Genomic DNA, 26,277 nt, shown 5'->3' with positions numbered 1-26,277 from the left:
GATCCATGAGTGTGTTCAGCCGCAAAGCCATAATTAGATAAGATTGTAAAAATTATTACAACAATGATCATTGATCATGTCATGATCTAGAACACTCATGAGACAAGTTACGAACATGTATAAAAGAAGTCTATGACTCAACATGGATCGATCAGATTAGTGCATAGTCGATGATAATAAAGAAAGATCTATGGACAAAGATATTGGTACACATCTGTGTAGTAGATACACCGGAACATAGGTTTACGACCTGAGGCTATAAGTTCATAAGTACCATGCTCAGTATATATATTGTCCACAGTGTGTTTAGACTGTCCGACCTAATTAAGAGTAGTCGACAGCAAAGGTTCACTTCTTGACCATGCACACATGATGTCAGAAGACATGAGAAAAGACATGAGAGGTCAAAGTGTCTTAATTACGGTTCAGTAATAAACTTGGCCGATTTGATTTACTCTCTTCCTGTACGTTCAGGAAAGATCACGCATCAGACGCGTAGACTAAAAGAACCTACACTGAGGTTCACATCAGAGGAGTAGTACTTGTTGTACTCTTTTTCTTTTATTATGGTTTTGTCCCACTGAGTTTTCCTAATAAGGTTTTAATGAGACAACATGAAGTGTATTACAATCCATGAATGGTTATGGCATCCAAGGGGGAGTGTTATAAATCAATTAGTGGATGTCCATAACCGGCACAAACCTAGAGAGAGAGACGGCCCAAACCCTAGAGAAAAGTGGACACGACTTGGAGAGAGAAAGAGATTGGCGGCCAAGGAGTTTTCATTCTTCTAGTTTTCCAATTACTTGTTGGTTTATGATTTGTAATCTTTCCATTTATTTATTTCTATTTATCTCTCATATAACCTTTTATATAAAAAAATCTCTTATTCATTAATAAAACACAGAAATATTCAGAACTAAAAATCTTCGTTTTACAACAATATCTAGTTATTTAGAAGTTAGGGTGGAGATTAACCGTTGTTACGTTGGACACTATATCCTTTCACTAGCCCAAATAAATCAGGGCGAATTACACATGACATAGCGTGAAATTTTTATTGGAAAGAGAACATTACAGTTACAAAAAGTGACAGTACCATTCTCAAGGGTGTGGTTGGTATGAGAAACCGTTAATCGTTAGGCCTCCATCAACACAAATGGTCTGACCAGTAATATAAGAAGCTGCAGGAAGACACAAGAAGACCACAACTGATGCAACTTCATGCGGCTCTCCAGCTCGACCAAGTGGAGTTCTACCGAACAGTCCTTCCCTGAACCCGACGTCCTCAAGATACTTCCACAAAAACAAAAATGGACAGATGATTAGAGGAATTCAGGCAGCTAAATTCACACAAGAATAAATAAATAAATCAAATGAAACGTTATTCTTATTATTATTATTATTATTATTATTATTATTATTATTATTATTATTACAGGTAGGGCCAGCGGAGTCTTGATGATATTAGGTGCAACAGCGTTGGCTCGTATGCTGTCTTTTGCCCATTCACATGCCAAATTTCTAGCTAGCTGATTTAAAGCTCCTGTAAATGATTTTATATCACGAAAAAGGAGTTAACAAAACAAAACAAAAAACAAAGTACTTGTTGATTAGTAACTCTTACCTTTGGTTAGACTATAAATTGATCCGCCGCTCGTGGATACAACCCCTGCAACAGAGGACAAGAAGACAATGCTTCCATAGCCTGAAGCCTTTAGGAGAGGATGTGAAAGCTGGCAAAAATGGTAAGCAGATTCCAAGTTTGTTGAGATATGGAAAGCGAAATCGTCTGCTCCATATTCTGTTGTTGGCTTTCCGCGAAGCACTCCCACATTGTTCACCTATGTTACACAACAAAGAAGATATTCTCTCAGTTTTCTTTAAAAAGTATGCTTAGTTGTTTCTATTTTAAGGCCATTTTACTCACAAAAATGTTGAGCTTGCCATCAAACAGCGAGGAGACTTTTTGTATCAAAGTTTCTCTCTCAGGACGAGAGGTTACATCACAGACTGAGCCACTCACTTGAAACCCTTTCTTCTCCCATTCGCTTAAACTTTGATTGAGCAAAGTTTTAGATATGTCGCATACATGAATTCTAGCTCCAAAACTAGCTAACTCTTCTACTATGGCATACCTAAACATTAAAAATTCATTGAAATCTTTGACCATTCAGGGTGTTCAGTAGAAGAGCTGATATAGATCTAACAAAGAAGAAAGACAAACCCGATTCCGCTGGCTCCACCGGTTACAAGAGCAATCATACCTTGAAGACTCCATCTCTTATCCATCTTTCTTTTTTTTTCTTCTTGTGATTAGTAATGACCAGAACCCCCACAGATTATATACAGAAAATGAATGATTCTGCTTGTTTGTGTGGTGGAAATAGCAAGCACTCGTAAGAGACTAATAAAATATCTAAAATTGTGGTCCAAGACACAGAAAGTTTGACTTTATAATCAATAAATCGACGAAAAGGACTTTAATTTGTCTCTTTGAGTAGTAACTTCACTCGCAAGAGACAATCGAAACCAGGTGTCGAAAACATGCAAGGGCTTCCAAGTTTTCTAAATCAGTTAAAATCTATAAACCAACAACACCTTAATATTTATAAAAACTTATTCTTTTGATTACAGGTTGAGAGAGAGGAGTATTGATAATATTAGGCGCAACCCCGTTGGCCCTTATCCCATCTCTTGCCCATTCGCATGCCAAGTTTCTAGCCAGTTGATTCAGAGCTCCCTGATACACAAATATATATATATATATATATATATATATATATATATATATATACTTACTTTAAATGGTGGTACCATGGTTAGAGCTGTAAATCAGTATACTAGACCCGTTTAGGCCCGCGGGCTTCAGGCCCATTTTAACATCTATATGTACCTTTGGTTGCACTATAGATGGATACAGAGTTTGCTGCTGATACAACCCCTGCAATAGAAGAAATGAAGACAATGCTTCCGGATCCTGAAGCTTTTAGGAGAGGATGTGAAAGCTGGCTAAGATGATAAAGTTTGTTGTTATATGAAACGAGAAATCCTCAGCTGTGTATTCTAGTGTTGGCTTTGAGCGGACTCCGCCTACATTGTTTACCTAGGTTCAACAAGTTGAGTCTTTAAAAGTTTTGCTCTCAAGAATAAGCTCAACTTGATTGGTTTGTTGAAGATCAAGTTACTTACTAGAACGTTGAGCTTTCCATCAAACAGCGATGAGACAGTTTGCATAAGTGTTTCTCTCTCGGGACGAGAGGATACATCACAGACTGAACCACTCACTTGAAACCCTTTTTTTGCCATTCGTTTAAACTTTGATTGAGAAGTGTTTCAGATATATCGCATACATGTCCAAAAGCAGTCAACTCCTCTACAATGGCAAACCTAAACTTTGAACAGTTAAGATGTTTAAAAGAAGCAGGACAGTGGGTAAGATAGTGATGTAAAGCGAACGGAGAAGAAAGACGAACCCGATTCCTCTGGCTCCACCGGTCACAAGAGCAGTAATACCTTGAAGACTCCATCTGCTGTTATCCATCATTGTCTAAGATACTATATTGAACGAAGGTAGATCACTTAGTACTAGCTACAGCCTCTCTTTAAGTAGAGGAGATTAAATTTACATCCATAAGAAACAAAACAAAAATGATAAAGATTATGCAGCTCCTCATAGTGACATCTGCAGAGATTGATTGACACGAAAGCTAAGGACCATCCATTTATATCCTCCAGATTTTGCGGGAAAACATTTGTGAGATATATGAGTCACCTAGCAAAGGTTACAAAGAAGAAGCAATCTACAAGCGCATAACTTGGATAGTAACAGCAACCTCTGGATCCATCTATAGACTGAACAAAACAGTGAAGACTTTTGCTATCATAAAAGTCATTAACATGAAAATAAACTTCAATTCTTATGAAACACCGAACGCAGAAAGCTGTTAAAGTCTCATATGACGAATTGTCTTTCACAAGTCGAAAAAGATATACTAAAAAATGTTATAAGAGTGGACTAATCATGTCGTGGGGAGAAACCGTTTATAGACATTCCTCCATCAACACGTACAATCTGCCCTGTGATATAAGATGATGCAGGTAAGCATAAAAATGCCACAGCAGAAGACACTTCTCTCGGTTCGCCAAGCCGACCAAGAGGAGTTACTGAGTAAACTTCATCCAAGTAGTCTTTGTTGCTAAGAACCTGAGGACCAAAAAGACATGAAAACATTAAAACGAGACAATGTTTAAAAACAAGTTAAGCTAATGAGAGAACATTACTTGCTCCACCATAGATGTTTTGATATACCAGGGAGCAACAGCATTGACCCTTATATTGTCCTTAGCCCACTCGCAAGCTAAGTTTCTCGTAAGTTGATTGATTGCTCCTAAAACACACACAAAAGGGAATCAAATCCTTATCGGTTGATTTTACTCCTTAAGGAAAGTGTGTGAACAAACACCTTTGGTTGCAGATTGGACAGACATGTTCTTGAGAGAGACGAAACCAGAAACAGAGGATATGGACACAACACATCCAGCCTCAGTTGCTCTAAGCATCGGATATGCAAGTTGGCACAGATGAAAAACCGATTCGAAATTCGTGGAAAGGAGAGTTGAAAACTCTTCAGGAGTGAAATCTACCATTGGTTTCCTGATGTTCGTCCCAACATTGTTTACCTTAAAGCAGGAGTAAATTATTATGTTTTTAGAATTGTTCTCAGAGGCATAACAACGAACACTTTATGTGCACTACTTTACAAGGATGTGGAGCTTCCCGCGGAAGAGAGAGGAGACAGTTTCCATCAAGCTCTCTCGCTGAGCTCGATCAGAGACATCGCAGACCGACCCATCAACTTGGAAACCCGAACGGTTCCAGTCTCTCAAACAATCTTTGAGTTCTGTCTCATTGCGAGCGCAAGTGTGAACCTTTGCTCCAAGACAGACCAGTTCCTCAACAATCGCACGCCTGTAGTAACAGTTAACACACACAAATGTCTGAGGATTCGTTGTTTGAGAGGATTATGTTCGTGGAAATTGGATAGATGTGGAGAGAGAGAGAGAAACCCGATGCCTCGAGTGCCGCCGGTGACAAGAGCAGACATTCCATGGAGAGACCATCTGTTGGGTGATGTGGCAATGGATGCGCAACGGACGATGACGGAGGATTTGAAAGAGTGAGTTTTAGTGGGAGAAGCAAGAAAGTGAAGGTTTTGAGGTGAGTTTGTATACAAGCGAGAAGCCATTGGTGCAGAGAGAGGGAGAGCTCACTTTATGTTTTCACTAGTGGTTTTTCCGCGCGAATTTATGTTTTCACTAGTGGTTTTTACCGCGAACGCGGAGTTCCTTATATTTGGTAGTTCCAAGTATCGATATTTGGTTTTGTAGTGTGTGTGTAAAATTTGTATGTGTTTATGGTTTTTAGAGTGGAGTATGTATTTTGTAATGTGCGCTGACTTGGAGGTGTATCAGTATACAACAATTTGTGTCTGACCATATGTTGTTGGCTTTTGCCACGTATTTGGTCGGGTTTGTTGGCTTCTTTGTTTTAGTATATGTGTGTCATTCTGGAGCGGCTCATTTGTATTCAATTTGTATGTGTGTATGTTTTAGTGTTTTTGTTTACGATGTTGTTGTGATAACTTGTTTGGTGGTGGTGTTAATATAAATGTTTGTCTTTATTTATGTTTTCTTGTCCGTATTTCAGATCGATAGGAACAAACCATGTGTTTATTTTATAGGTGTTTCTTTCTCACTTCTGGTTACGTCGAACTTTTCTGAGTCTTTTTTTCATATGGTTAACGTTATATAATTTTAAGTTTGGGCCTTTCAAACAAACAAAAAATCATTTTGAGATATGACTCTGTAAAATCTAAGTCTAACTTATGATAAGTAGATGTAAAGCCATGAAACAAAAAACTCTACGGAAATTGTACATATTCTTATCCTTTCCACCGTTGTAGGGTGGATGGTGGCATAGTCCGCGTATAACCACGGCCTTGTAGCTTCGGATTCCGAGGTCTCATAATGGTTTTAACAAAATTATTTAGAAGTAGATGTGATGTCTAAGTTATGGGGAAAGCAATATTCTGCAGGGTACCTTTGAGTGCTCTGCTGTGGCATGGTGGACCACGGGAGTAGCTCATACTTCTCGGGATCCTTTTGAAGGCTGATGGGTGGTCTCTTTTCCCAGGTATAGGTTTCTTAGCCATATGGTAAGAGTTAAGGTGTTGTTGCAGAGATGGTCATGAATTTTTGTTCTGAGAGGATATTTATGAACTGGTTGGAAAACATGTTATTATGAATCTATATGTGCGTTGGAAGATTTTTGATTCGCTCGTGTCATTATTTTGTAACGTTTTCTCTTATAATTTGCCGTGCCCTACTTCTAATCATGGCTTACAATCGCAAGAATCACGGTCACAAAATGAAATGATATTGTCACACATTTGTGAAAATCTTTGCGGCGTATAATGTTAATAAAATCGCTGGTTATCCATTTATTTGGCTGCTGTTTTGAATTGATCGAGCAGTCAGCCTCTTGTCTTCATGGGTTTTGAATGTATACATTTTAAGATTTCGATTGCAAAGTTTAATATGTAATTACATGTTATCTATACTTTTAAAACATTAAACATTTTTTAGGTCTCTTTGGTTTTTGAATGTATTTACAGCAATGCCAGCCATTGTATTTAGTTTTAATGTTGATATAATTTATTTTTAGAAAAATCTATACTATTAAAACATGAGATTTTTTTGGAGGTCTCTTTAGTTTTTGAATTTATTTACAGCAATTCCATTGTATTTAGTTTTAATGTTGATATAGTTTATTTTTTAGAAAAATCTATACTATTAAAACATGAGACTTTTTTGGAGGTCTGAATTTATTTACAGCAATGCCATTGTTTTTAATTTTAATGTTGATTACTCCATTAAGTTACTCCACGACACGGCCACTAAATCTACTTATCCTATTTATAAGATTCAGTCAATATTTGAGGGATATTTTTTTCAACAAACTTCATTATTCAAGCTCATTGAAAAAATAATAAAACACTCCATTATTTGTTACTACAACAAAAATGCTTATATTAGACCCTCCTAGAAGACATCCTACTTTTATTTACTACATGGTTTTATATAAATATTAAAGAAGTTCAATTCATATTACTTTTACATTTAATATCCTAAATATTTATATCATATTTTATGAATCCCTATATAACATTAAACAACATCGTTTGATTATTCTTTAATATAATATATGGCAAGATACCATGCACGTGAAATATCAACATATTAGTGCAAACTTAATCATTTATTAATCATAATTTCAATCATTATATTGGTAAAAATAAAAATATTTAAATTCATTAAAAAAAATCACTAAAACTATACTACTATATAATTTTGATTTTTTTCTCTTTTCTTTAAATTTATCCAAATAATCGAATAAACTCAAAATTAAACTCAAAATTTTATTAGATTCTTAACATTGTTATCCAAACCAAGCCAAAAACCAAAATAGCCAAACCGAAACCAAATCCAAATTTATAAATAACCGTACGGTATCTATACATCTTGGACTGAAAAACTAAAAAACAACCGAGACCAAACCAAAAAAAAAAGCTGGAATTAAATAAAAAATACCTCATAAAAGTTTAGGCATTTGTATATATATTTTATAGAGGTGATCAATAAATTTGAAATTTCATCAAAAAAAAAAAACGATACCAAATCTACATGTCTAAACAGTTAGTGAAAAAACAGACGGACTAATATATTATCAACAAAAATGCTTTGCGCTTCAAAAGGTGTCAAAATCTAGTTCCTTTGTTAAAACTAATAATATTATGAGATCTAATTTTATCTCAGTTTTAGTACCTTACATAATTTCATGACTTTTGCTAAATTCAAAGTGAAACATGTTTCATGTGCATGAATGTATTTGTAAATATGATATGTATGGTTTAAAAAAACTTAGGGATAAAAAGTTTTTCAAAGATTAAACCACCAACAAATTTCTAAACGTCGTTCTTCCAATCTGATATTTTTTAGCTCTTAATTCCGGCCATTGTCTTACCTAAAACAACAATATCAGATGACCCTGATTTGTAAAAATTGTTCTTCAAATTTGTATTTCTCGCCATTCCTTATCCAGTACAACAATATGCCAGTCCATATCCAATACAACAATATGAGATTACCCTGACTTTATTGATTCCAAGTATTAACATAGATCTCAATAGAGACATTGCACCAGCTATGGTTCATTGTAAACCCATAACAGCTTGGTAAAACCACCAAACCGTGAACTATGAGAAAAAAATTGATGTTAAGGGAGGCAGTGTCAACAAAATTTTATTTATTGACATGCACCAACTATGTTTCCTTGTAGGTAAAGTTTTAAAGGTGGAAAAAAAAACAGCCACTGCGATAGAAAAGAGAGTGAAACTCAGAAGTTCCTTAGGTTGTGAAATTAAGCAATGTGGCTTCCCTTCACGCTTGTCCTCAGTAATTGATTCATTCTCATCCGGAGACCCAGCTAAAACATGTTCAACAGGTGGAAGAGCAGGGTCGACATTACCTCCTTCAGCAACGACTAACATTATCCATCCTAGCTGTTCCCTCAATGAATTCAATTATCAGACCATCAGGTTGGTTAGTCTTCACAGATCCTGCTCCAGCTCCAGTCATGTCGTCACCAGGATGGTTATCACCTCCCTGCACATAAACAGAAACACACATATGTAACATAAAAGTAGCGGAGTTGAATTCAATAACTGTAAATAGTTGTTCTTATATGTCCTCTAAAGTTTTGGTCGCTGGTGGCTATCAAAGTAGTGGAATTAAATTCAATAGTTTTCCTTATGTCGTTACCAGGATGGTTATAACCTCCTGGCACATAAACAACTGCAGTTGTAACGAACCTGTCAATTTTCAATGAATGCATAGGTTGGGAATTCTGAGCCACGTGTTCAAAGCTGCAGTTGTAACGAACCTATCAATTTGCAAGCCTGCCATTATACATTCTGTGGTCTGTGTCTCGTCATTGAAAATGGTCTTCATGCCCTTCACTTCACCAACCAAATCTGCAACCAAAGAATAGTAAAAGAGGTAGGTATCATCGAGAATCACAGGGACAGACCTGGTAAATCGGTGTTAGTAATAGTAGTAGGAGATAATGGTCATACGTACAGAACCAAAACATCTCGAGAGGAATTATATTGATGGTTGCTGCTAGCTCATCGAATTTGGTGTGTTTAGTGAATCTTATGGAAACATGACACTCCCAAAGCCAGAAGTTTTGGTTGCTCCTTCTGATATCAAAGCTGGTTAGATCGTAAATCCCTAAGTTTTGGTTAAGACGATTAACGCTAATGGAAGTATGAATAAGCGTCGACTGCGATAAATGAAAGCAACCATATATGACGATGCTGGCTTTGTTTCAATTATCTATTACAATAAACTAAATGAATCGAATGTCAAGTGGGAAACAAATATACCTTCTCATCCATCACAACCATGTCGACCCCATCAGCTCACCCCCTTTTTAACACTATGGCCTCCCAAAAACGTAAAACCCGTGTGACTACCGTCTGGGTACACAGATCTGCCTTCAACTGGGCAAGAAGAAGCTGAAAATCAATCATCTTTAAAGGCTTAGAGCTACTGTTGGAGAGAGCTAAGAACATAAAGAAAAAAGACGAAACAAAAATATTGTTTTGTAAACTCCTTTTGGGTCTATATTTATATTGGATGATCGTATGTGAGGCTGAATTGAAAGTGTTCCTCTAGGAATGAATGCCATAATTAACAACAGTTACGGTATCAGAATTAGTGAAGTGGAAGCGTCAGGGTTTCAGCTTGGCAGATTCGGCCGTCGTAGAGGAACTTCTATCGACAAAGAAAATGAGAAGATCACTGGATTTTAGTGGGCTAAGCCCCACACACACGAAAAAGAGTTGATATAATGGATATTTATTGTTGTAATATTGTGGCCTATTAGAAATTATAATAACAAATATACAGGCCGGCCCACTCCACTTTTAAGATTCAGCAACCCGTAAAAACTCTCCCTATCCACGTGGTCTGAAACGCCCTTCCCCACCTGATGACGTGGAGGGCTAAGGTGAGAGAAAACCTTGTTTTATTATTATAGATAGATATCTTCTTATGAACCAAAACCTCTCGAACCGAACAAGTTTGGAAAATTCGGTTCGGTTCGGTTCGGTTTAATTTCCTCAAGAATGAAAACTCCTTTAACCGAGAGGCTAAAAACGTTACTCGGAGCTGGGTAGTAGGAGACGAGTGGAAAGCCTATAGGAGTCTTCTGGATCGAATACAACGCTGCAAAGATGATATGCTCAATTGTCACAGTGCCTCCTCTAGATGGTTGGAAACATAATAAATTTTCTTACATATAAGAAATAATAAATCACCACTACTAGAAAATAAACAAATTTCAGTTCAACAAAAAAATTTCTCCAAAACTTTTATCTCATCTATTTGGAAGTACATTTGCTTCTAGAAATGTCCAACATGAAGCAAATCCAAACAATGTTTTAACTTCTTCACTGTAATGGAATTAGTCAACATGTTAACTGCATCACAATAAGATGTTATCATGAAGCTCCATGATCTTATAAAATCTCACAGCTATGTGCTTCGTCAAAGTATGATACATTTGATTTTGGCCAATACGCAATGCAATTTGACTATCGCAATGTAAATGAACACAACATTTATCGACTCCCAACCTTGCTTAAAGTCTCTAAACATAATATGCTTCCTTGATTGCCTCTCTTGTAAAGTTGTAATATATATTACAGTATTAAATGCATATATTTTAGCGATAATTTTTTCGTAATTTTAAACCAATAACTTTTCAGTAATTTTTTTTGCGATGCTTTTTCCATAATTTTAAACTAAAAATATTTTAGAAAATGCAATTAGTTTTTTGAAGTTTACAAAATTAATCATTACTAGTTGATAAAAAATGTAATGGAAACAAAAAAAAAATGTTGAAACATTTTCTTTAGTTATATTACGTGCATCTCTATGAAACGAAAGGGGTATTAAAGATTATTAATAGTTTTTACTTTTTTCCATTAAAAAGTTTATTGTTTATAGTTTTCGTACGTACTGAACAATCTAAGGAAAATAGTACATTTTGCTACCATTAAACATAATTCCGGATGTAATCGCTTAAATCTTTAGTTCTAATAGAATCGTACGATGACAAAAAAAGGAAAATAGTCCTTTTGAAAGGTCTTTTCCATTTTAAATGCTGATTTTAAAGAAATTTTATAAAAAAAAGTCATAGAATGATTCCTATTCAAATATAAGAACATTTCCAAACTTCTTGAAACCTTTCCTGAATCTAAACTTCGTGGTATTTTTAGAAAGTTTCCAAGCTTATGGAACTTATCGAAAGGAAGAAAGGGAATTCACTGCATAACCCTTAAGTGTACTTATACGTGAGCTCTAAAACCCAAACAGAACATAAGACACAAAGCAAAGGGTCTTAAAACGAGGAACATAACACAAAGTTCGTAGTTATCTTCTTTTTTCATTTTTTATTTTCATTTAATAGATAAATGCCTTTTTTTAATTTTTTTAGGCAATAAATATAAATATTTCCATTAAAATTTCTTTTACTTATAAATAAATGGCATAAAAACCCTAAAGGTTCTTCCATCGCCGTCTCCATAATTCCGTCAACACTATAAAAGCTCAGTTTTTGCTATCTCTTTCATCTTTGTCGTTGTTAAGGTTTCTGAGAAAATTGGTAAAGTTTTGATCTTTGGTAGAGAATTGATTTTAAAGTTTTGATCTTTGGTGTGTGTTTTGGTTTAGAGAAGAACTGTAATAAAGGTTTGATCTTTACGCTTCGTTAATTGATTTTGTGGGTTTTGTTTGGTTTGTTTGTTAGGGTTGTAATGATTCCAGAGCTGGGAAGAAGGACGATGCAACAAGATCCATCTTTTGGGGACGAATACGAGAAGGAGATTGGCGCGTTGCTCGGCGAGCAGCAGCGGCGGCAGGAGGAAGCTGATGAGCTCGAGAGAGAGCTTAACCTGTACAGAAGCGGCTCCGCGCCGCCGACCGTGGACGGTTCTTTCACCGCCGCCGGGGGGCTTTTCAGCGGCGGGGCTCCTTTTATTGACTTTGGCAATAAGGGGAATGGGTTTGTGGGTGGGGACGATGATGAGATAAGGAAGGATCCGGAGTACTTGTCTTACTACTATGCTAACATGAAGCTGAACCCGAGGCTGCCTCCTCCGTTGATGTCTAGGGAGGATCTGAGGATTGCTCAGAGGGTCAAAGGGAGTAGCGCTGTTATTGGGGATAGGAGGAAGGGGGATGATGGTAGTAGATCTTTGTTCTCTATGCCTCCTGGCTTTGAGCAGATGAAGCAGCAGCAGCATGAGTCTTCTTCTTCCGAGTGGGATGCTAATGGTCTTATTGGTTTGGATCTTGGTGGCAAGCAGAAGAGCTTTGCTGATATCTTTCAGGTTTGTAATAATATATATATATATATATATATATTCTCTGTTGATTAAAAGCTAATTGGATTGCTTTCTCTCTGTGCAGGCTGACCATCCTGTTCCCTCACGTCCTGCGAGTCGCAACGCCACCTTTGATGAGAAGGTCAGTCCTACAAACAACCAGTCTCCATCTGCATCACAAGGCGGCGTTGGGGCCGCGTCTCCTTTCAGCTACGCAGCTGTTCTAGGCTCTTCGCTGTCTAGGAACGGAACTCCTGATCCTCAGGCTATTGGCAGGGTGCCTAGTCCCTGCCTCACTCCCATTGGGAGCGGAAGAGTGAGCTCAAACGATAAGAGGAACACAAGTAACCAAAGCCCCTTCAACGGCGTCACGTCTGGTCTCACCGAGGCTTCTGATCTCGCAGCTGCTTTATCCGGCATGAACCTGACAGGCAGTGGTCAGGCTGAGCAGGATGTGGAAAAGGTCAGGAACTACATGTTTGGTGGTGGACATAGCGACCTTAACCAAGCCCATAAGGCAACTGATTCCTGGAGGAGAGGGTCTGCTGGTGGTGGTGGACTACCTGGTCCCTTCCATCCTCAGCATCTTGATAGGTCAAACTATTATCCCAACAACTACGCGTTAAACCCAGGCGTGTCTTCTCTGATGGCGAGCCAGCTTGGGAGTAACAACTTCTCTCCAATGTATGAAGATGTGGGATACTCCGGAGTGGACTCCAGGCTCCATGGGAGAGGTTTGGGCCAAAACCTCTCTGAATCACATAACCTCGGCGGCAGGATCAGTAACCGGATGATGGCAGGAGGAGGTGCTGGTCTTCTCCAGTCACATATCGCCGACCCAATGTACAATCAGTACGTTGACCCGCTCGATCTTCTCACCGATCATCAGTACGGTAACTCGTACATGAACATGCTGGAGCTCCAGAGAGCTTACCTCGGAGCTCAGAAATCACAGTACGGCGTCCCGTACAAATCCGGTAGCCCTAACAGCCGTAGCAGCTACTACGGCAGCCCAACGTTTGGGTCTGCTAACATGTCGTTCCCTGGAAGCCCATTGGCTCACCACGCTATGCAAAGCTCTCTCATGGCGCCTTGCAGCCCCATGAGGCGAGGCGGCGAAGTTGACATGAGGTATCCTCCATCTGCAGCAGGGAGAAACTATCATCCAGGAGGGGTGATGGACTCTTGGCACATGGATGGGGGCTTTGGCTCTTCGCTGCTTGAAGAGTTCAAGAGTAACAAAACAAGAGGGTTTGAGCTGTCTGAAATAGCTACCCATGTTGTTGAGTTCAGGTATTTATTTATTATTCTTGTATTAAAGTCTTTTTACCATTGGTCCCAAGCTGACGTGTATTGTTTTGAACCAGTGCGGATCAATATGGGAGCCGGTTTATTCAGCAGAAGCTGGAGACAGCAACAACTGATGAGAAGAACATGGTCTATGAGGAGATCATGCCACATGCTCTTGCCCTGATGACTGATGTTTTCGGAAACTATGTAATCCAAAAGGTATATATTTTTTTAATCTCTTTTTTTTTTTTTAGCTTTATACAAGAAAGATTACTGATTGTTTTGATCTTGCAACAGTTCTTTGAGCATGGACTCCCGGCACAGAGGAGAGAATTGGCGGAGAAGCTCTTTGACAACGTTTTGGCACTTAGCTTACAGATGTATGGGTGCCGTGTTATCCAGAAGGTAAAGCCTTGTTCTCTCACCCTTTGTCTGTCTCTCTCCAGTTCTTAATATGTTCTGCTGTGTAGGCAATAGAGGTGGTTGATCTAGACCAGAAGATCAAGATGGTGAAAGAGCTCGATGGTCACGTGATGCGGTGCGTGCGTGATCAGAACGGGAACCACGTGGTTCAGAAGTGCATCGAGTGCGTGCCTGAAGAAAACATCGGATTCATCATTTCAACTTTCTTTGGTCAAGTTGTGACACTCTCCACTCACCCCTACGGTTGCCGCGTCATTCAGGTCCTTAGCGTGATAAAAAAAAAAAACATTGATTTGACTGTTTTTCTTCATCTCAAGCTTTCTCTGTGTCTTCATCTGCAGAGGGTGTTGGAACACTGCCATGATCCGGATACACAGAGCAAGGTGATGGAAGAGATCCTCTCCACAGTTAGCATGTTGGCCCAAGATCAGTATGGAAACTATGTCATTCAGGTTTGTCAAAAAAAGAACAAAGCGACTTTCATACTGTTTTGTTCAAAAAACTGATTGTTTTGTGGGGGTGGGGGGGACACACAGCACGTGCTGGAGCATGGGAAGCCTGATGAGCGCACGGTGATAATCAAGGAGCTAGCGGGGAAGATTGTGCAGATGAGCCAGCAGAAGTTCGCTTCAAACGTTGTTGAGAAGTGCTTGACTTTTGGAGGTCCAGAGGAGCGGGAGCTGCTCGTGAATGAGATGCTGGGGACTACTGATGAGAACGAGCCTCTTCAGGTCTCTGTTGTTACGTTTTTAGGTTTATTTACTGAAAAGAAACGTAACTCACTCTTTGTGTGTATATGTAAATAGGCGATGATGAAGGATCAGTTTGCGAACTATGTAGTGCAGAAGGTTCTGGAGACGTGCGATGACCAGCGCCGTGAGCTGATTCTGACTAGGATTAAAGTGCACCTTAACGCGTTGAAGAAGTACACTTATGGAAAGCATATTGTTGCCCGTGTTGAAAAGCTCGTTGCTGCTGGAGGTAATGTACATGTTTGGCCTTTTGAGACAACATATATATATATATATATATATATATATATATATATATTTTAGTGTTTTTCTGAAAGTGGTGGTGTGTTGTGTTAATGTGCAGAGAGGAGAATGGGTTTGCAGTCTGTGAACCAGCCTCAGATGGTGTAAGGAGTGTTGTACAGCTTAACTAGGGTGCACGGGTCTTGAGAATTTTTAGGTAAGATCTAAACTTGGAAATAAGAGAGAGAGAGAGAGAGAGAGAGAGGACTTGTTTTCTCTGCAAAAAATCTTTGTAAAATCGTGTAGTTTCTTACGGCTTTTAATACAATAGAACCAAGGCATCCCTCCTTAGGCTGATGAGTGAGAGAGAGAGAGAGAATGGTGTAAAGATGGGTTTGTGAAATGGTGCGAGGACTTTAGGGTTTCTCCTTCACACAAAGGGAGAGAATGGCTTTTGTTATAATTTGCCAAAAAGATGTGTAGAAGTGAGAATGTTGATGCTTTTTAGGACCAATCCCCCAGTGTTTCTTTTAGAGATTTTCTGCTCCATCTATGTAATTTGTTTTCATCACAACTCTTTTTATTTCGTATTTTTCTCAAGGCAAAACTCTTTTCGTTTTATTTGGAAATTTGCAAGTCTTGTTCTTGTTTAATACATTGTTGGTCCTTGCTCGCTTGTTACGCAAGTACTAGTTGATAGAGAGCCGCTCAGCTTTACAAATATAATGGATCTCGTCTCTCGAACAAACAACCTCCTTGTCTAGCTTTGGCTCTCAGTTGCTTTCTTCTTCCCACTTTTCTTAGACCTCTTTGCTGCCTCTTCCTTCATAAACTGCTCTCTCTCTCTTCCCCAAAGACTCAGTCACTCCTATGTAGACAACCTCCCATAATCCCATTCTCAGGGTCTTATGTCTAGACTTGTATTCAGGTTAGGAAAAAGATTTTGGTTTGTAGTCAAAACACCTATGGTGAAAACAGTGAGAGCAAGAAAAGCGACAATGAGTAACACTTGTATAATCAAAGCAAAACCATCTTGACCACCACCGGACACAATAGCTTCTGAAGAAGATCAAGAATCAGGAGAGCCGATCTCCTGTTAGAGCCCGTCTTGATATTCGTAAGCCTAGAAGCAGCCAAGAAATTTTAGCCTTGCAAACAAAAATATATATATTTCTTATTTTGGAACAAACAAAAGAATATTTTAAAAAGCAGTGCTGATACTTAACTTGGGACAACACTCGAAACCGGAACTGATCATCTGGTGAAGAAACCGGATCATCACTATTCTTTTTAACCCCAGCTTCCTGGTCCGAATTATCATTGTCGAGAGCTGTCTCAGAGCGTTTTAGCCTATGGATTTTTACTAGTAACTTTTGTGCTATGTACTGATTTCTCTCCACCATAGCGAATGTTTTCTTGTAAGGTCAACGTTATTTTCTAATACCAGGAGTTTCGGGATAGAAATCCGTGATCTCCCAAACCCGAAACTATTAACATATAATATTAGTTTCGCCTTAGTAATCGCTCGAATTAGGATCCGTGGCACAGTAGCCAGCGTTTTTTCCAGTTGAGCTAATGACTTTTGATCAATTTTTCTTTTTTTGCTTAAAGTTTGTTTTCAAGTACTTAGAAAGTTGGAATAGATATATGATCATCATAGTCAGAGTTCTTTTTTGTTTTCTTAAAGTTTGTTTTCAAATTCTTAGCAAGTTCGAATAGATATATGATTATCATAGTCATGGTTCTTTGCTTTTTTTTTTTTTTTTTTTTAAAGGTGTTTTCGAAGCTTGATACAAAGTCTTTGATGCAAGCGGCTGCGTGCTGCACCCTGTTCAACAAATGTGCAATGGACCGTTCATCTTACGCCCACATCGACTTGACTACAGCTGATAATGAAGTTTTTTTTTTTTTTTTTTTTTTTTTTGAACACCAATTGTTGTCATGGTTCTTTGCTTGAAGTTCTTTTTTGGGGGGTCAAAGTATTGATTAATGATTAAGAAGCTAGAAATAAGCTTAAAACAATGTTTTCATGGCAAACTCTACCATTGCTTCACGTCAGAAAGAAGCTGAATCTGTTTTGAAAACATATGAACGTGGACTTGTTTTAGTCCCCTCTTATTATTATACAACATTGAAGAAGTACTTTCTTTGGAGACGCATTTATGGCCTGGTTGTTAAGGGTTTATAGTTCTGTTTCTTTCCTTGCTATTATCTACTTATGAGACTAGTTTTCATCATGTTCTTAATCCTTAATTACACAAAAAAAGATATTTTCCCTAACTTAACCCGCCTTCCTTTTGGAAACTTGACACCACCTTGACGTCTACTGCTTTTTCTTCTATGACACTGCCCACCTTTGTTCTTAGGTGTAGTCATCAAACTTGCTCTTCATCTTCCAAGCTTGTTCCAGTCTTCCAGACCGTGTGTTTCCACTCTCTTCATCCCATGTCTCGGTTCCTTGATCCAACAAAGTTGGTTTCATACTCGCCATCTTCACTGGCGCTCTCTTACACTCTCTTGGCTTCTCGAAACCCAGCTGATCTCACAGGACGAGACGGTAATGGTGGACGTGACCTGACCAAAGCAATCTTATCATCAGGAGAACTGCTTCCTTGTGAGTCTGTGACTCAAGAATCAAGATTCAAAGTTCTGGCTACAGCATTATTCACACTTCGCAAGCGATGTGATATATTAGAGGTTCTTGTAGTCTGACTCGTTGGCTTCTAAGTGCTCCTTAAACCAGACATATATAGAAGCTTGGTAGCTTTGTCTTCGTTCCATCAACGCTTTCTCGCATATCAGCATATGTAATAAATGGTATTTAAATTGTACAAAATGTAAAGAAAATAATATTTTCTTTTTAGTTGACCTAGTAATTCGATTTTCCTAGGATTAAAATTGTATTATTAATCTAAGCTCTAATCCTCTAATTTCTAATGACTAAAGTCTTATTGGGACAAACTCAACATGAATCTGTTTTATTTTAACAAATTTTCCTAATTTTAGTGGTTAACGTAAATTTCAAATTATATGTGTTTTTAATCGTTGTTTGATGGGGTCAGGTGTATGGCTCATGTATTCACATTGAGATTCATTTGAGTTGGGGTCTGACCATGTTCCAAATCAGAAGCTCCCTCCACCCTCAGATTTTCCTAAATGTTGACTCTGACAAATCCAACGCCCCTGCCAATTCCACATCAGCACTTTCAGTTTCTTGGAATGCCTTTTCCTTAAATTGTGCAATATGTGTTTCTTGATTTCCTTTTTACATTTCCTGTTTACTGATGTTTTTGAATTCTGAGTTTTTAATATTATTTTTCCTTTCTTGTAAAAAATAGTTTTGGCGCAAAATACATAATTTTGGTAATCAACGAAAAAATCAATAAAAAAAATCTGCAACGCTCGTGATCGTTTTTCATTATCTGTTTAAACAAAACATATTTACGTTATTTAACATTTTACCCAAAAAAAAATATTTATGATAAATGACAAAAGATGGAGTCATTGACAATTCTCTATATAATAATCACAACTTTTTCCTCTAATAAAGTGAAAAGATAGATTTTTATCTCATTTCAATAATGCCGGCTAGTAATTTTCAAAGTAACTAACTGTTTATACACAATATAGCAATTTCATCCTAAGTTTTTATAAAATAAAATGTGAAAATATGTTGGTACTAAATATTTTCCATTTGCCAAGAGGGAATCTTTCTTCAATCAAAGAGACAAAAACCCAGAAAGCAAACAGAAAATACTGCCACCAAATACTGCCATAAAATGCAAAAAGGAATAAATTAATATTTAATAAAGCTAAGAAAAAACAAAATATCAGTAGAGTTCCAGACATTATTGGTGTTTGCAAGATCTACAGCATCATAGCATTATATTGATAAAGTTTTATCATCATCACATTGACATTAAGTGGACTCCATTATCGTTTCATAATAATAGATTCAAAGAAAAAAGCTTCAGATCTTTGATCAGATGAATATGTATCTTGAACCAATTAAAGTAACCAACAGATAAATATATTATATAAAATGAAAGATTGTGTGTTATATCATTTCAATTTTTTTTTCCAGAGACAATGAAATTAACTATTTATTGCAAATCCTAACAAAAACACTGTACTTCTCGATACATCAATGACCAGTTAATTAATACTCCAGATATTGTAGTTTTAATATTTTCTTAGTTTTTTTTAGTTGAAACTAATATTTTCTTAGTTATCAAAAAACATTAACTAATCCCGATCTGAATAGAAATACTTGCATTGATGATACATATACACATGTCTATGATTGTGTATGTGTAGCATATGAAAGCTAGGTAATTAAGGAAAATGTTATGTAACGGAACAATGAGCATTGAAACCCTAATTTTTAAAAACAAAATTTCTTCTTACAATGAACTTGTATGGAATAATCATACTGATCTAATTACAAGTAACAAAGAAAGGAAGATCTAATTAAGAATCTCCATGTTTATGCCAACAAACAAGCATAGCCACACACCTTCTCATGATGTAAAACCTTGCCTTTTGTTCTTTAGCCAAGCTGCTGTATTTTCGAGTGATAGAAGAAGGTGGAGAGGAAGACGATTTTCTCTCTTTTCTTGAGAAGCTTCTAGAGATTGAAGATGAGGAAGATGAGGATAAAGGAACAGAGCATTTAGTAGAGGAACTCCTTGCGAATAGTGGAGATTTAGCAGATGAAGCACTTGTTGAGAAGCTTCTTGAGAACTTTGACTTAGAGGAAGAAGAAGATGTTGTCTCTTTCTTCGACAGCTTCCACTTCTCCTCCATGAATATTGTGTGCTTCTGCTGGGAGTTTTGGACTCAGATTCAGATGAATTGGTCGAATTTTTGTGTGTGTTTCTTGTGTATTTGATTATAAGTTTGTGGAGATTCAACTCAAAAAGAGAGTGATTCAGAGAGATGAGAGAGAGAGAAAGAGAGAAGTAGAGAGAGTGATAGTGTCACTTTGCTTATATATGATGCTTCTTATACTTGTAATAAATCAATGGAGATAACAAATGGCATACAAATTAATGGGAAAAATGAAAATTATTTTAAACCAATGATTATTTTTTCCATCGACTTGGGAACTATTTTTCTTGTGGCGTAGAGTTAGGAACACTATTTAACATCCACTTGTTTTTTATTTTTCTATACTTCTTATGCTAAACTTTTTATTTATCTAAACTTAATGTAATACTTTTTTCTTATAAAATTTGTATATACATATTTTTTAAGTAGTTCCAAACTTCCAATAAGTTGATGGACTAAGAAACTCAAAATTACATAATCTATATAGAAAATAAAGATCTTCACGATTTTTATGTTTACCCCGCCGCTCAATATTAGCTGATACCCCGCCGCTCAATATTTCTAATCATAAATTTTGCTTTAAGCTGATACTCAGTTAACTATTTTCACTTGTTTCTGGCAATGCTATCAAATCACCATACGCAAAGGTCATAAATAATAAATAATAATTATTTAAAGAAAAACTAGACTACATAGGAATTTATGTAGAAAAGCAATTCTACTGTTACGATATTCTGGTTTATTCTACATTATAAACTTTATAAATTAATATTCAAGAAATTAATAAATATTATAAATTAATAAATTTTTTTGTCACAAATTTGATCAGTTCAAATATGACACAAATCGATAAAATAATAATATTTTAGAAAATCCTATATAAATATATAGTTTCATTAAAATCACAAATTAATAATTTTTGAATATATAAATTTTATACAAGTACAAAAAACAATTGTATTATTATTTTTATTTCGCAATAGAATAATTTTTATATTTTCTTAACACTTCAATATCTTTTGCTAATATTTAGTAAAGTTATATCTAAACCACATTTAAATTTTATAAAACATAATTTATATACACCAAAAAATACAATAAAAATAACCTAAAAGTCAAATTTCAAAAATTTAACTAATGTATATTCAGTTAAATCAATTATTTTGTTTATTTATAAAAAAAGTTATTCCAAAATAAAAAATCCAGAAAAAAAACTTTTTGCAAATTAATAACTCTATAAATCAATAAAATATCATAGTCCAAACATTATTAATTTATATAGTTTTTACTGTACTGTTTAAAAAAAACTGTAAATCTCACAGAAGAAACAGTTTTTTTTTTGTTTTTAAAAGAACGAGAAAAGTGAAAAACAACGATACAACTCTTGCGTATATTTGTCAAGTAGGTTTTCTCTTAAAGGTTAAGGCAATTGTATATTTGTATCAAGTATTGGATGGTTTCTGCCTTTTCTGGACAGGACCAAATCTGTTTGAAAGAAAAAGAACAGCACCAAATTTAAAACAGTAAAAATCTTTTTTTTCTTGCTAGCAGAAAATGTAGACACTTTTATATAAGTGACCTGAGGAATAGTTGATGGAGCTTTTGGGAGTTCATAGCCTTGCTTGGAAAAATTATGAATATTTGTTATGATTATTTTTGTATTTTCTTTTTCTTTTTATATATAACAATTTCTGAAGATCCAAACTACACCACATCAGTTAAAATTATTAATAATAATAAAATAATATATATATATATATATACAAATGTATTTATATATTTTGATATTATTAAAATCACACTACAGTTAATTTGCATGTTATTATTGTAATCCTTAATTATTTTAATTGGTATCAGTTATACAGAATCCACAAGGTTTGGGGATGAGGGCCTTTTACTTAGCGTTGACGATTTAGTTATGCTTTGATTAATGAAAGTTGTATTAATTAGATAACATATGCTTGCAAAGCGAGTTGTTACATAGCAAACGTGGCAAATTTCGATTGGGTGGAGCTTCTAGAACTCGAGGTCTTATTCTTACCATCACAAGATCTACACATTGTCGAAATCGTCTTCTTGAGATCTGCCATTAGTGTTGGCGGAACCAATGTCGTACGTTTATATGCATAATACATATATTAATACATATATTAATACATACATAGTTACATATATCTATACGTATAGCACAATTATAATCTTCATTTAAGCACGTCACATGAGAGAGATCTCAACATGGAGCATCGGTATTGATTTCATATCAGTGTGTATTGTACGCATATTTTATATATTAAAATAATTTATTGATTAAAATAAAATATTTTATTTATACGGATCACNAGGGAGGGAGATACATAATAATTAAAAAACTGGTTAACAGCAGAGCTAAATTTCCTCGAAATGAACAAGTGTTATACAAATGATCTAGGACGAGACAGGCGTCTTGCGCAGAGTGAATGTATTTGTGTATATTATCAATAATTTTTTTTTTATATTTGATCATATTATTTATATATATACAATGTTTTTTGTTGTTATTATATAATTTCTTTTCGATAGACCAGATCAATTTTTATTAAAAATTATGGAACTAAACTATAATTAATATCATGGATTGATCGGATTAAACATTAAACAAATTATGACACAAAAACCTTATTTTTCTACCGAACACATTCTTGAAAAATGTGAACAGTATTGTTTCTACAATTGAATTATTTTGACATTTATCTTCTATATGGTTTTGAAAGGTTTCAGATCAACCATCAAATTGATACATGTCGTTTTAATGATTTTAGTCGTATGCTTACATTTTTATAATTTAAAGTCGTTTTAAAAAATTTAAAATATAATATATAAGAAAAAATCTAACATATAAGAAAAATCTAATATATAAGGTTTCCTCATTTTTGTAATTTAAAGTCGTTTTAATATTTTTTAAATATAACATATAAGGTTTCCTCATTTTTGTAATTTAAAATCATTTAAAAAAATTCAAAATATAACATATAATAAAAAATATAACTTTTTATAATATGGTTAATGTGATTGTTTAATTTTTTTTTTAATAATATAAAATTAAACAGAAATGAAGAAAATGCAACAATTGTTATCAAATCTTTATTATTCATAGTAATTAATTGTTATATATATGTTAATCATATTAGGTAATTTCGTAGCTTTTATTTAAAGAAAGAATACATGCTTTTTATATTTTGGGTTAATATAATGTTCTCTAGTAATTGGATTTGTACCAACATTTATTTCAATTGATTCTTAAGCTACCACGTAAGCTAAATTGTAATCCTAATTAAGCGACTTCTAAGCAGAGTCTCTTTTTAATTAGTACAAACTTAAGGTTATAATTTTTTAAATCATCCTCAATTAATATATAGGGACTTAAATTTAGAGATGATCAGAAGGCTACTAGAGAACTCGGAATAGAGCTTGGCTACTCGGCTTGCCATGTTAATCATGCTTGCCTTTTAGTAAACAGTAACATTTGAAATATATAGCTTCCGGAATTAATTTACTAACCAATTTAAACGATAGTAAGGATTATCCTCAACCAGGTGGTCTTGACCTAATGGTAAATGAGTTCCAGCTGAAGCTTCCGCCCTGAGTTCGATTCCCCTTGGCCACCAATAAACGCCTTAAGTGGCAAGAAAACCCGGATTTTTATGGGCCTCTTTGTGATTAGTCCTTGGACCTAGAAATCTTTTTGGATCATACCAAAGTTATTAAAAAAAAAAAATCCTCAAATAATTGTCTACAAGTGTAAAGTTATTATTTTCAAAGTGTTGAAACTAAATTTTCTTTTTCATTCAATGTAAGATTATTATTTTCAAAATGTTGGAATTTTTTTTTCTTGAAATAAAGAAGGTATACTATTGTGTGGGGGTTGGAGAAGAGGGGCAAAGAGGGATGGAGGGATAGGTGTTTTCGTATGATCATGATTTTTAAAGGAGTGGAAGAGTAGACAGGTTTGGTCTAATAATATTCTACATGTTTTTCACTTATGTCTCGAAACCAGCCTGGATTTACGAAAAAAGGAACCCACGTTACATTGTCCCTATTTTTCATTTTGTATTATATCCAGGCTGGTTTAGGGCTGTTTTGGATAGTAAACATTAGAATAATCTTAATTATAACAAGATATTAATATTATCGAGAGACTATTATTCGTGTATTAATTTATTATGCATCAATTTTCAATTGCTAATAAGAATGTCTTAGCAAACAGTTTGTTGAAATATAACGTTTGATTTTAAAATTACTAAAATATTTTACATTGTATAATATCTGTAGAGATAAATGAGGAACAGAATAATTATCAATTTTTAGGCTAGTGTGTTTTAGTGAAGATTTATCCTCTCGTTAGATTTTATAGCCTTATCACAGGAAAGAATCATAACCTCGTTTTTCTTGTAGTTCGGATAGATCTATGAATTTAAGATTCCAAATGAAAAAGTGGATTAAATGTTGCATCACAAATGCTAAGTTTCGGATATCCAATTTTGATATTAGAAGGATTACCATATATAACACAAAATTTCTCCGCCGATTTATCAAATGGATTGAGCGGAATAAGCAAGGATTTATTAGACTTAAGTGTTCGGATGGGAGGCGGTAAAAATGACGGAGGATACGCATGAGTGTGCCAACTGCACTTTGGTTTGCCATTCAACATTTATGTAATATTTACGTTGATGACGGAGGATACGCATGAGTGTGCCAACTGCACTTTGGTTTGCCATTCAACATTTATGTGTGATATTTACGTTGATTCACTTTTTTTTTAATAATGGACTGCAAGTGGTTCAAACTTCTGAACAAAAATAAGAACCACCCACTACAGTACACACACTCCAAATTCTGAGTGTTTTTGGCAGTTCTTCTCTTTTATCTTTATTCTTAAAATAAATTATATTTTAATTTAAACAATATGTAAAAATGCTAATTTTAACTTTAAAATAGTTACAACCATATAAATGTCTACAAAAACTCAGTCTTAGACAAAATAAGAACTTATATAATCTATAAAATTATTCATATTCTAATTTTATGCTTTTATTTTTAATTCTAAATTTATGTGTACCAAACCGACTATTTTTTGGTTTTTCAATTCAAGTTTAATTATGAATTTATTTCAATTTGACATATTCAAAATACTTTATTATAAATATTCGAATGAAATTTAAACCTCTAACCCGCTAACTTAAAATCTGAATAGAACCAAGTCCAAATAGGTATCCGAACGTCCATTCTAATTATATTGGCTATATATATATTGGACATCATACTTTAGTTTCTTAACAATGTGTTATTTTTATATTTTCTAATATTTTAAAATTAATTTATTAGTTAATATTAAAGCTTAAATTATTATACTACTTTATCAAAAACATATTCATCCAAAGTTAGATATAAATTTCATTTTACATCCCAATATATATATATATATATATATGTGTGTGTGTTTAAAATAATTTTGTATTATATTTGAATTAAAGTTATAATATTTTTTTAAAATAAATACTTTGATTTATAAAATTAAAAAGTAATATAAATTATTTTAAATCTATACAGTATTTTGAACCACTTTTTATCCACTTTCACCATTCATACATATATTTTGGACCGCTAGATCCGCTTGATCCACTCTTGTACTGCTAGATCCGCTTGACCCATTCTTGTTCCGCTTGATCCGCAACACTAGATCCACTTTTCCCATTCGAAGCCTTAGTGATATAAATGCAGACCAAGAAGATCTTATAGTCTAAAATATATACTGAATTGTGAAAACAGAGAAAACATTATAAGATTAATTTAAAATAATTTAAAATGTCTTTATTTTTCATAATTAAATTTAATTATTTTTTTGAAATTAGTCATTTTGGATTTGGTAAATATATCTATAAATAAATAAAATATATTTTCATAATTAATTTAACAATATATAAAATATGATTAGATCAGATTTTATTTCAGTTTAAAATTTATACAGTTTGTTTTTGTTCTAGGAATAACAAAAATTAAATTAATTAAAGATAAAAACTAATTAGAATAAATTTATATAGATCAACTAAAGTTGAAATGGAAAATAAATTGATGTATAAAATTTTGAACATTTTGAATTTTTTTTTTTTTCTTTGACGTCGAACGGCCATTCTATTACTCAAGCTTGAGGTGGTCTGGGTAAACAGACCGGAATAGAACAACCAATGAAAAGTAACTCCCTACGA

The 26,277-nt window shown here is 34.8% G+C and overlaps 4 protein-coding genes and 1 pseudogene across 5 annotated transcripts; 1 reads left to right on the top strand and 4 right to left on the bottom strand.

Annotated features, from left to right (window-relative positions):
* Nucleotides 1-910: 910 nt before the first annotated feature.
* On the bottom strand, nt 911-2,387 carry LOC106337116 (tropinone reductase homolog At2g29310-like). 2 transcript variants are annotated; one of them, XM_013776161.1, is made up of 5 exons: nt 2,228-2,387; nt 1,931-2,138; nt 1,628-1,844; nt 1,440-1,546; nt 911-1,296 (listed from the first exon to the last, which is right to left on the bottom strand). In XM_013776161.1, the coding sequence occupies exons 1-5, from the start codon at nt 2,290-2,292 to the stop codon at nt 1,105-1,107; spliced, it is 789 nt and encodes a 262-aa protein (XP_013631615.1). In that variant the 5' UTR covers nt 2,293-2,387; the 3' UTR covers nt 911-1,104. The 2 variants fall into 2 exon arrangements, with proteins under 2 accessions (XP_013631615.1, XP_013631616.1); XM_013776162.1 differs by having other exon boundaries at nt 1,931-2,163; nt 2,224-2,281.
* A 492-nt stretch (nt 2,388-2,879) lies between these two features.
* On the bottom strand, nt 2,880-3,544 carry LOC106339008 (annotated as a pseudogene).
* Nucleotides 3,545-3,772: 228 nt separating this feature from the next.
* Nucleotides 3,773-5,311, bottom strand: LOC106340107 (tropinone reductase homolog At2g29260, chloroplastic). The gene is made up of 5 exons (XM_013778969.1): nt 5,071-5,311; nt 4,765-4,972; nt 4,467-4,683; nt 4,285-4,391; nt 3,773-4,207 (listed from the first exon to the last, which is right to left on the bottom strand). The coding sequence occupies exons 1-5, from the start codon at nt 5,247-5,249 to the stop codon at nt 4,019-4,021; spliced, it is 900 nt and encodes a 299-aa protein (XP_013634423.1). The 5' UTR covers nt 5,250-5,311; the 3' UTR covers nt 3,773-4,018.
* A 6,353-nt stretch (nt 5,312-11,664) lies between these two features.
* On the top strand, nt 11,665-15,823 carry LOC106342105 (pumilio homolog 1). Its single transcript, XM_013780937.1, has 10 exons — nt 11,665-11,794; nt 11,939-12,521; nt 12,601-13,808; nt 13,883-14,024; nt 14,103-14,210; nt 14,276-14,488; nt 14,570-14,680; nt 14,765-14,959; nt 15,035-15,209; nt 15,324-15,823. Exons 2-10 carry the CDS (start codon nt 11,946-11,948, stop codon nt 15,368-15,370), a joined length of 2,775 nt encoding a protein of 924 aa, XP_013636391.1. The 5' UTR covers nt 11,665-11,794; nt 11,939-11,945; the 3' UTR covers nt 15,371-15,823.
* A 1,373-nt stretch (nt 15,824-17,196) lies between these two features.
* On the bottom strand, nt 17,197-20,189 carry LOC106340044 (uncharacterized protein DDB_G0271670). The gene is made up of 2 exons (XM_013778913.1): nt 19,719-20,189; nt 17,197-18,385 (listed from the first exon to the last, which is right to left on the bottom strand). The coding sequence occupies exons 1-2, from the start codon at nt 20,006-20,008 to the stop codon at nt 18,355-18,357; spliced, it is 321 nt and encodes a 106-aa protein (XP_013634367.1). The 5' UTR covers nt 20,009-20,189; the 3' UTR covers nt 17,197-18,354.
* Nucleotides 20,190-26,277: the final 6,088 nt, after the last annotated feature.

Source organism: Brassica oleracea, chromosome C4, assembly GCF_000695525.1.
Source record: "Brassica oleracea var. oleracea cultivar TO1000 chromosome C4, BOL, whole genome shotgun sequence".
NCBI classification, from domain to species: domain Eukaryota; kingdom Viridiplantae; phylum Streptophyta; class Magnoliopsida; order Brassicales; family Brassicaceae; genus Brassica; species Brassica oleracea.
Note: the sequence above shows the minus strand (reverse complement) of the source record. Positions and strands in the feature narration are given on the sequence as shown.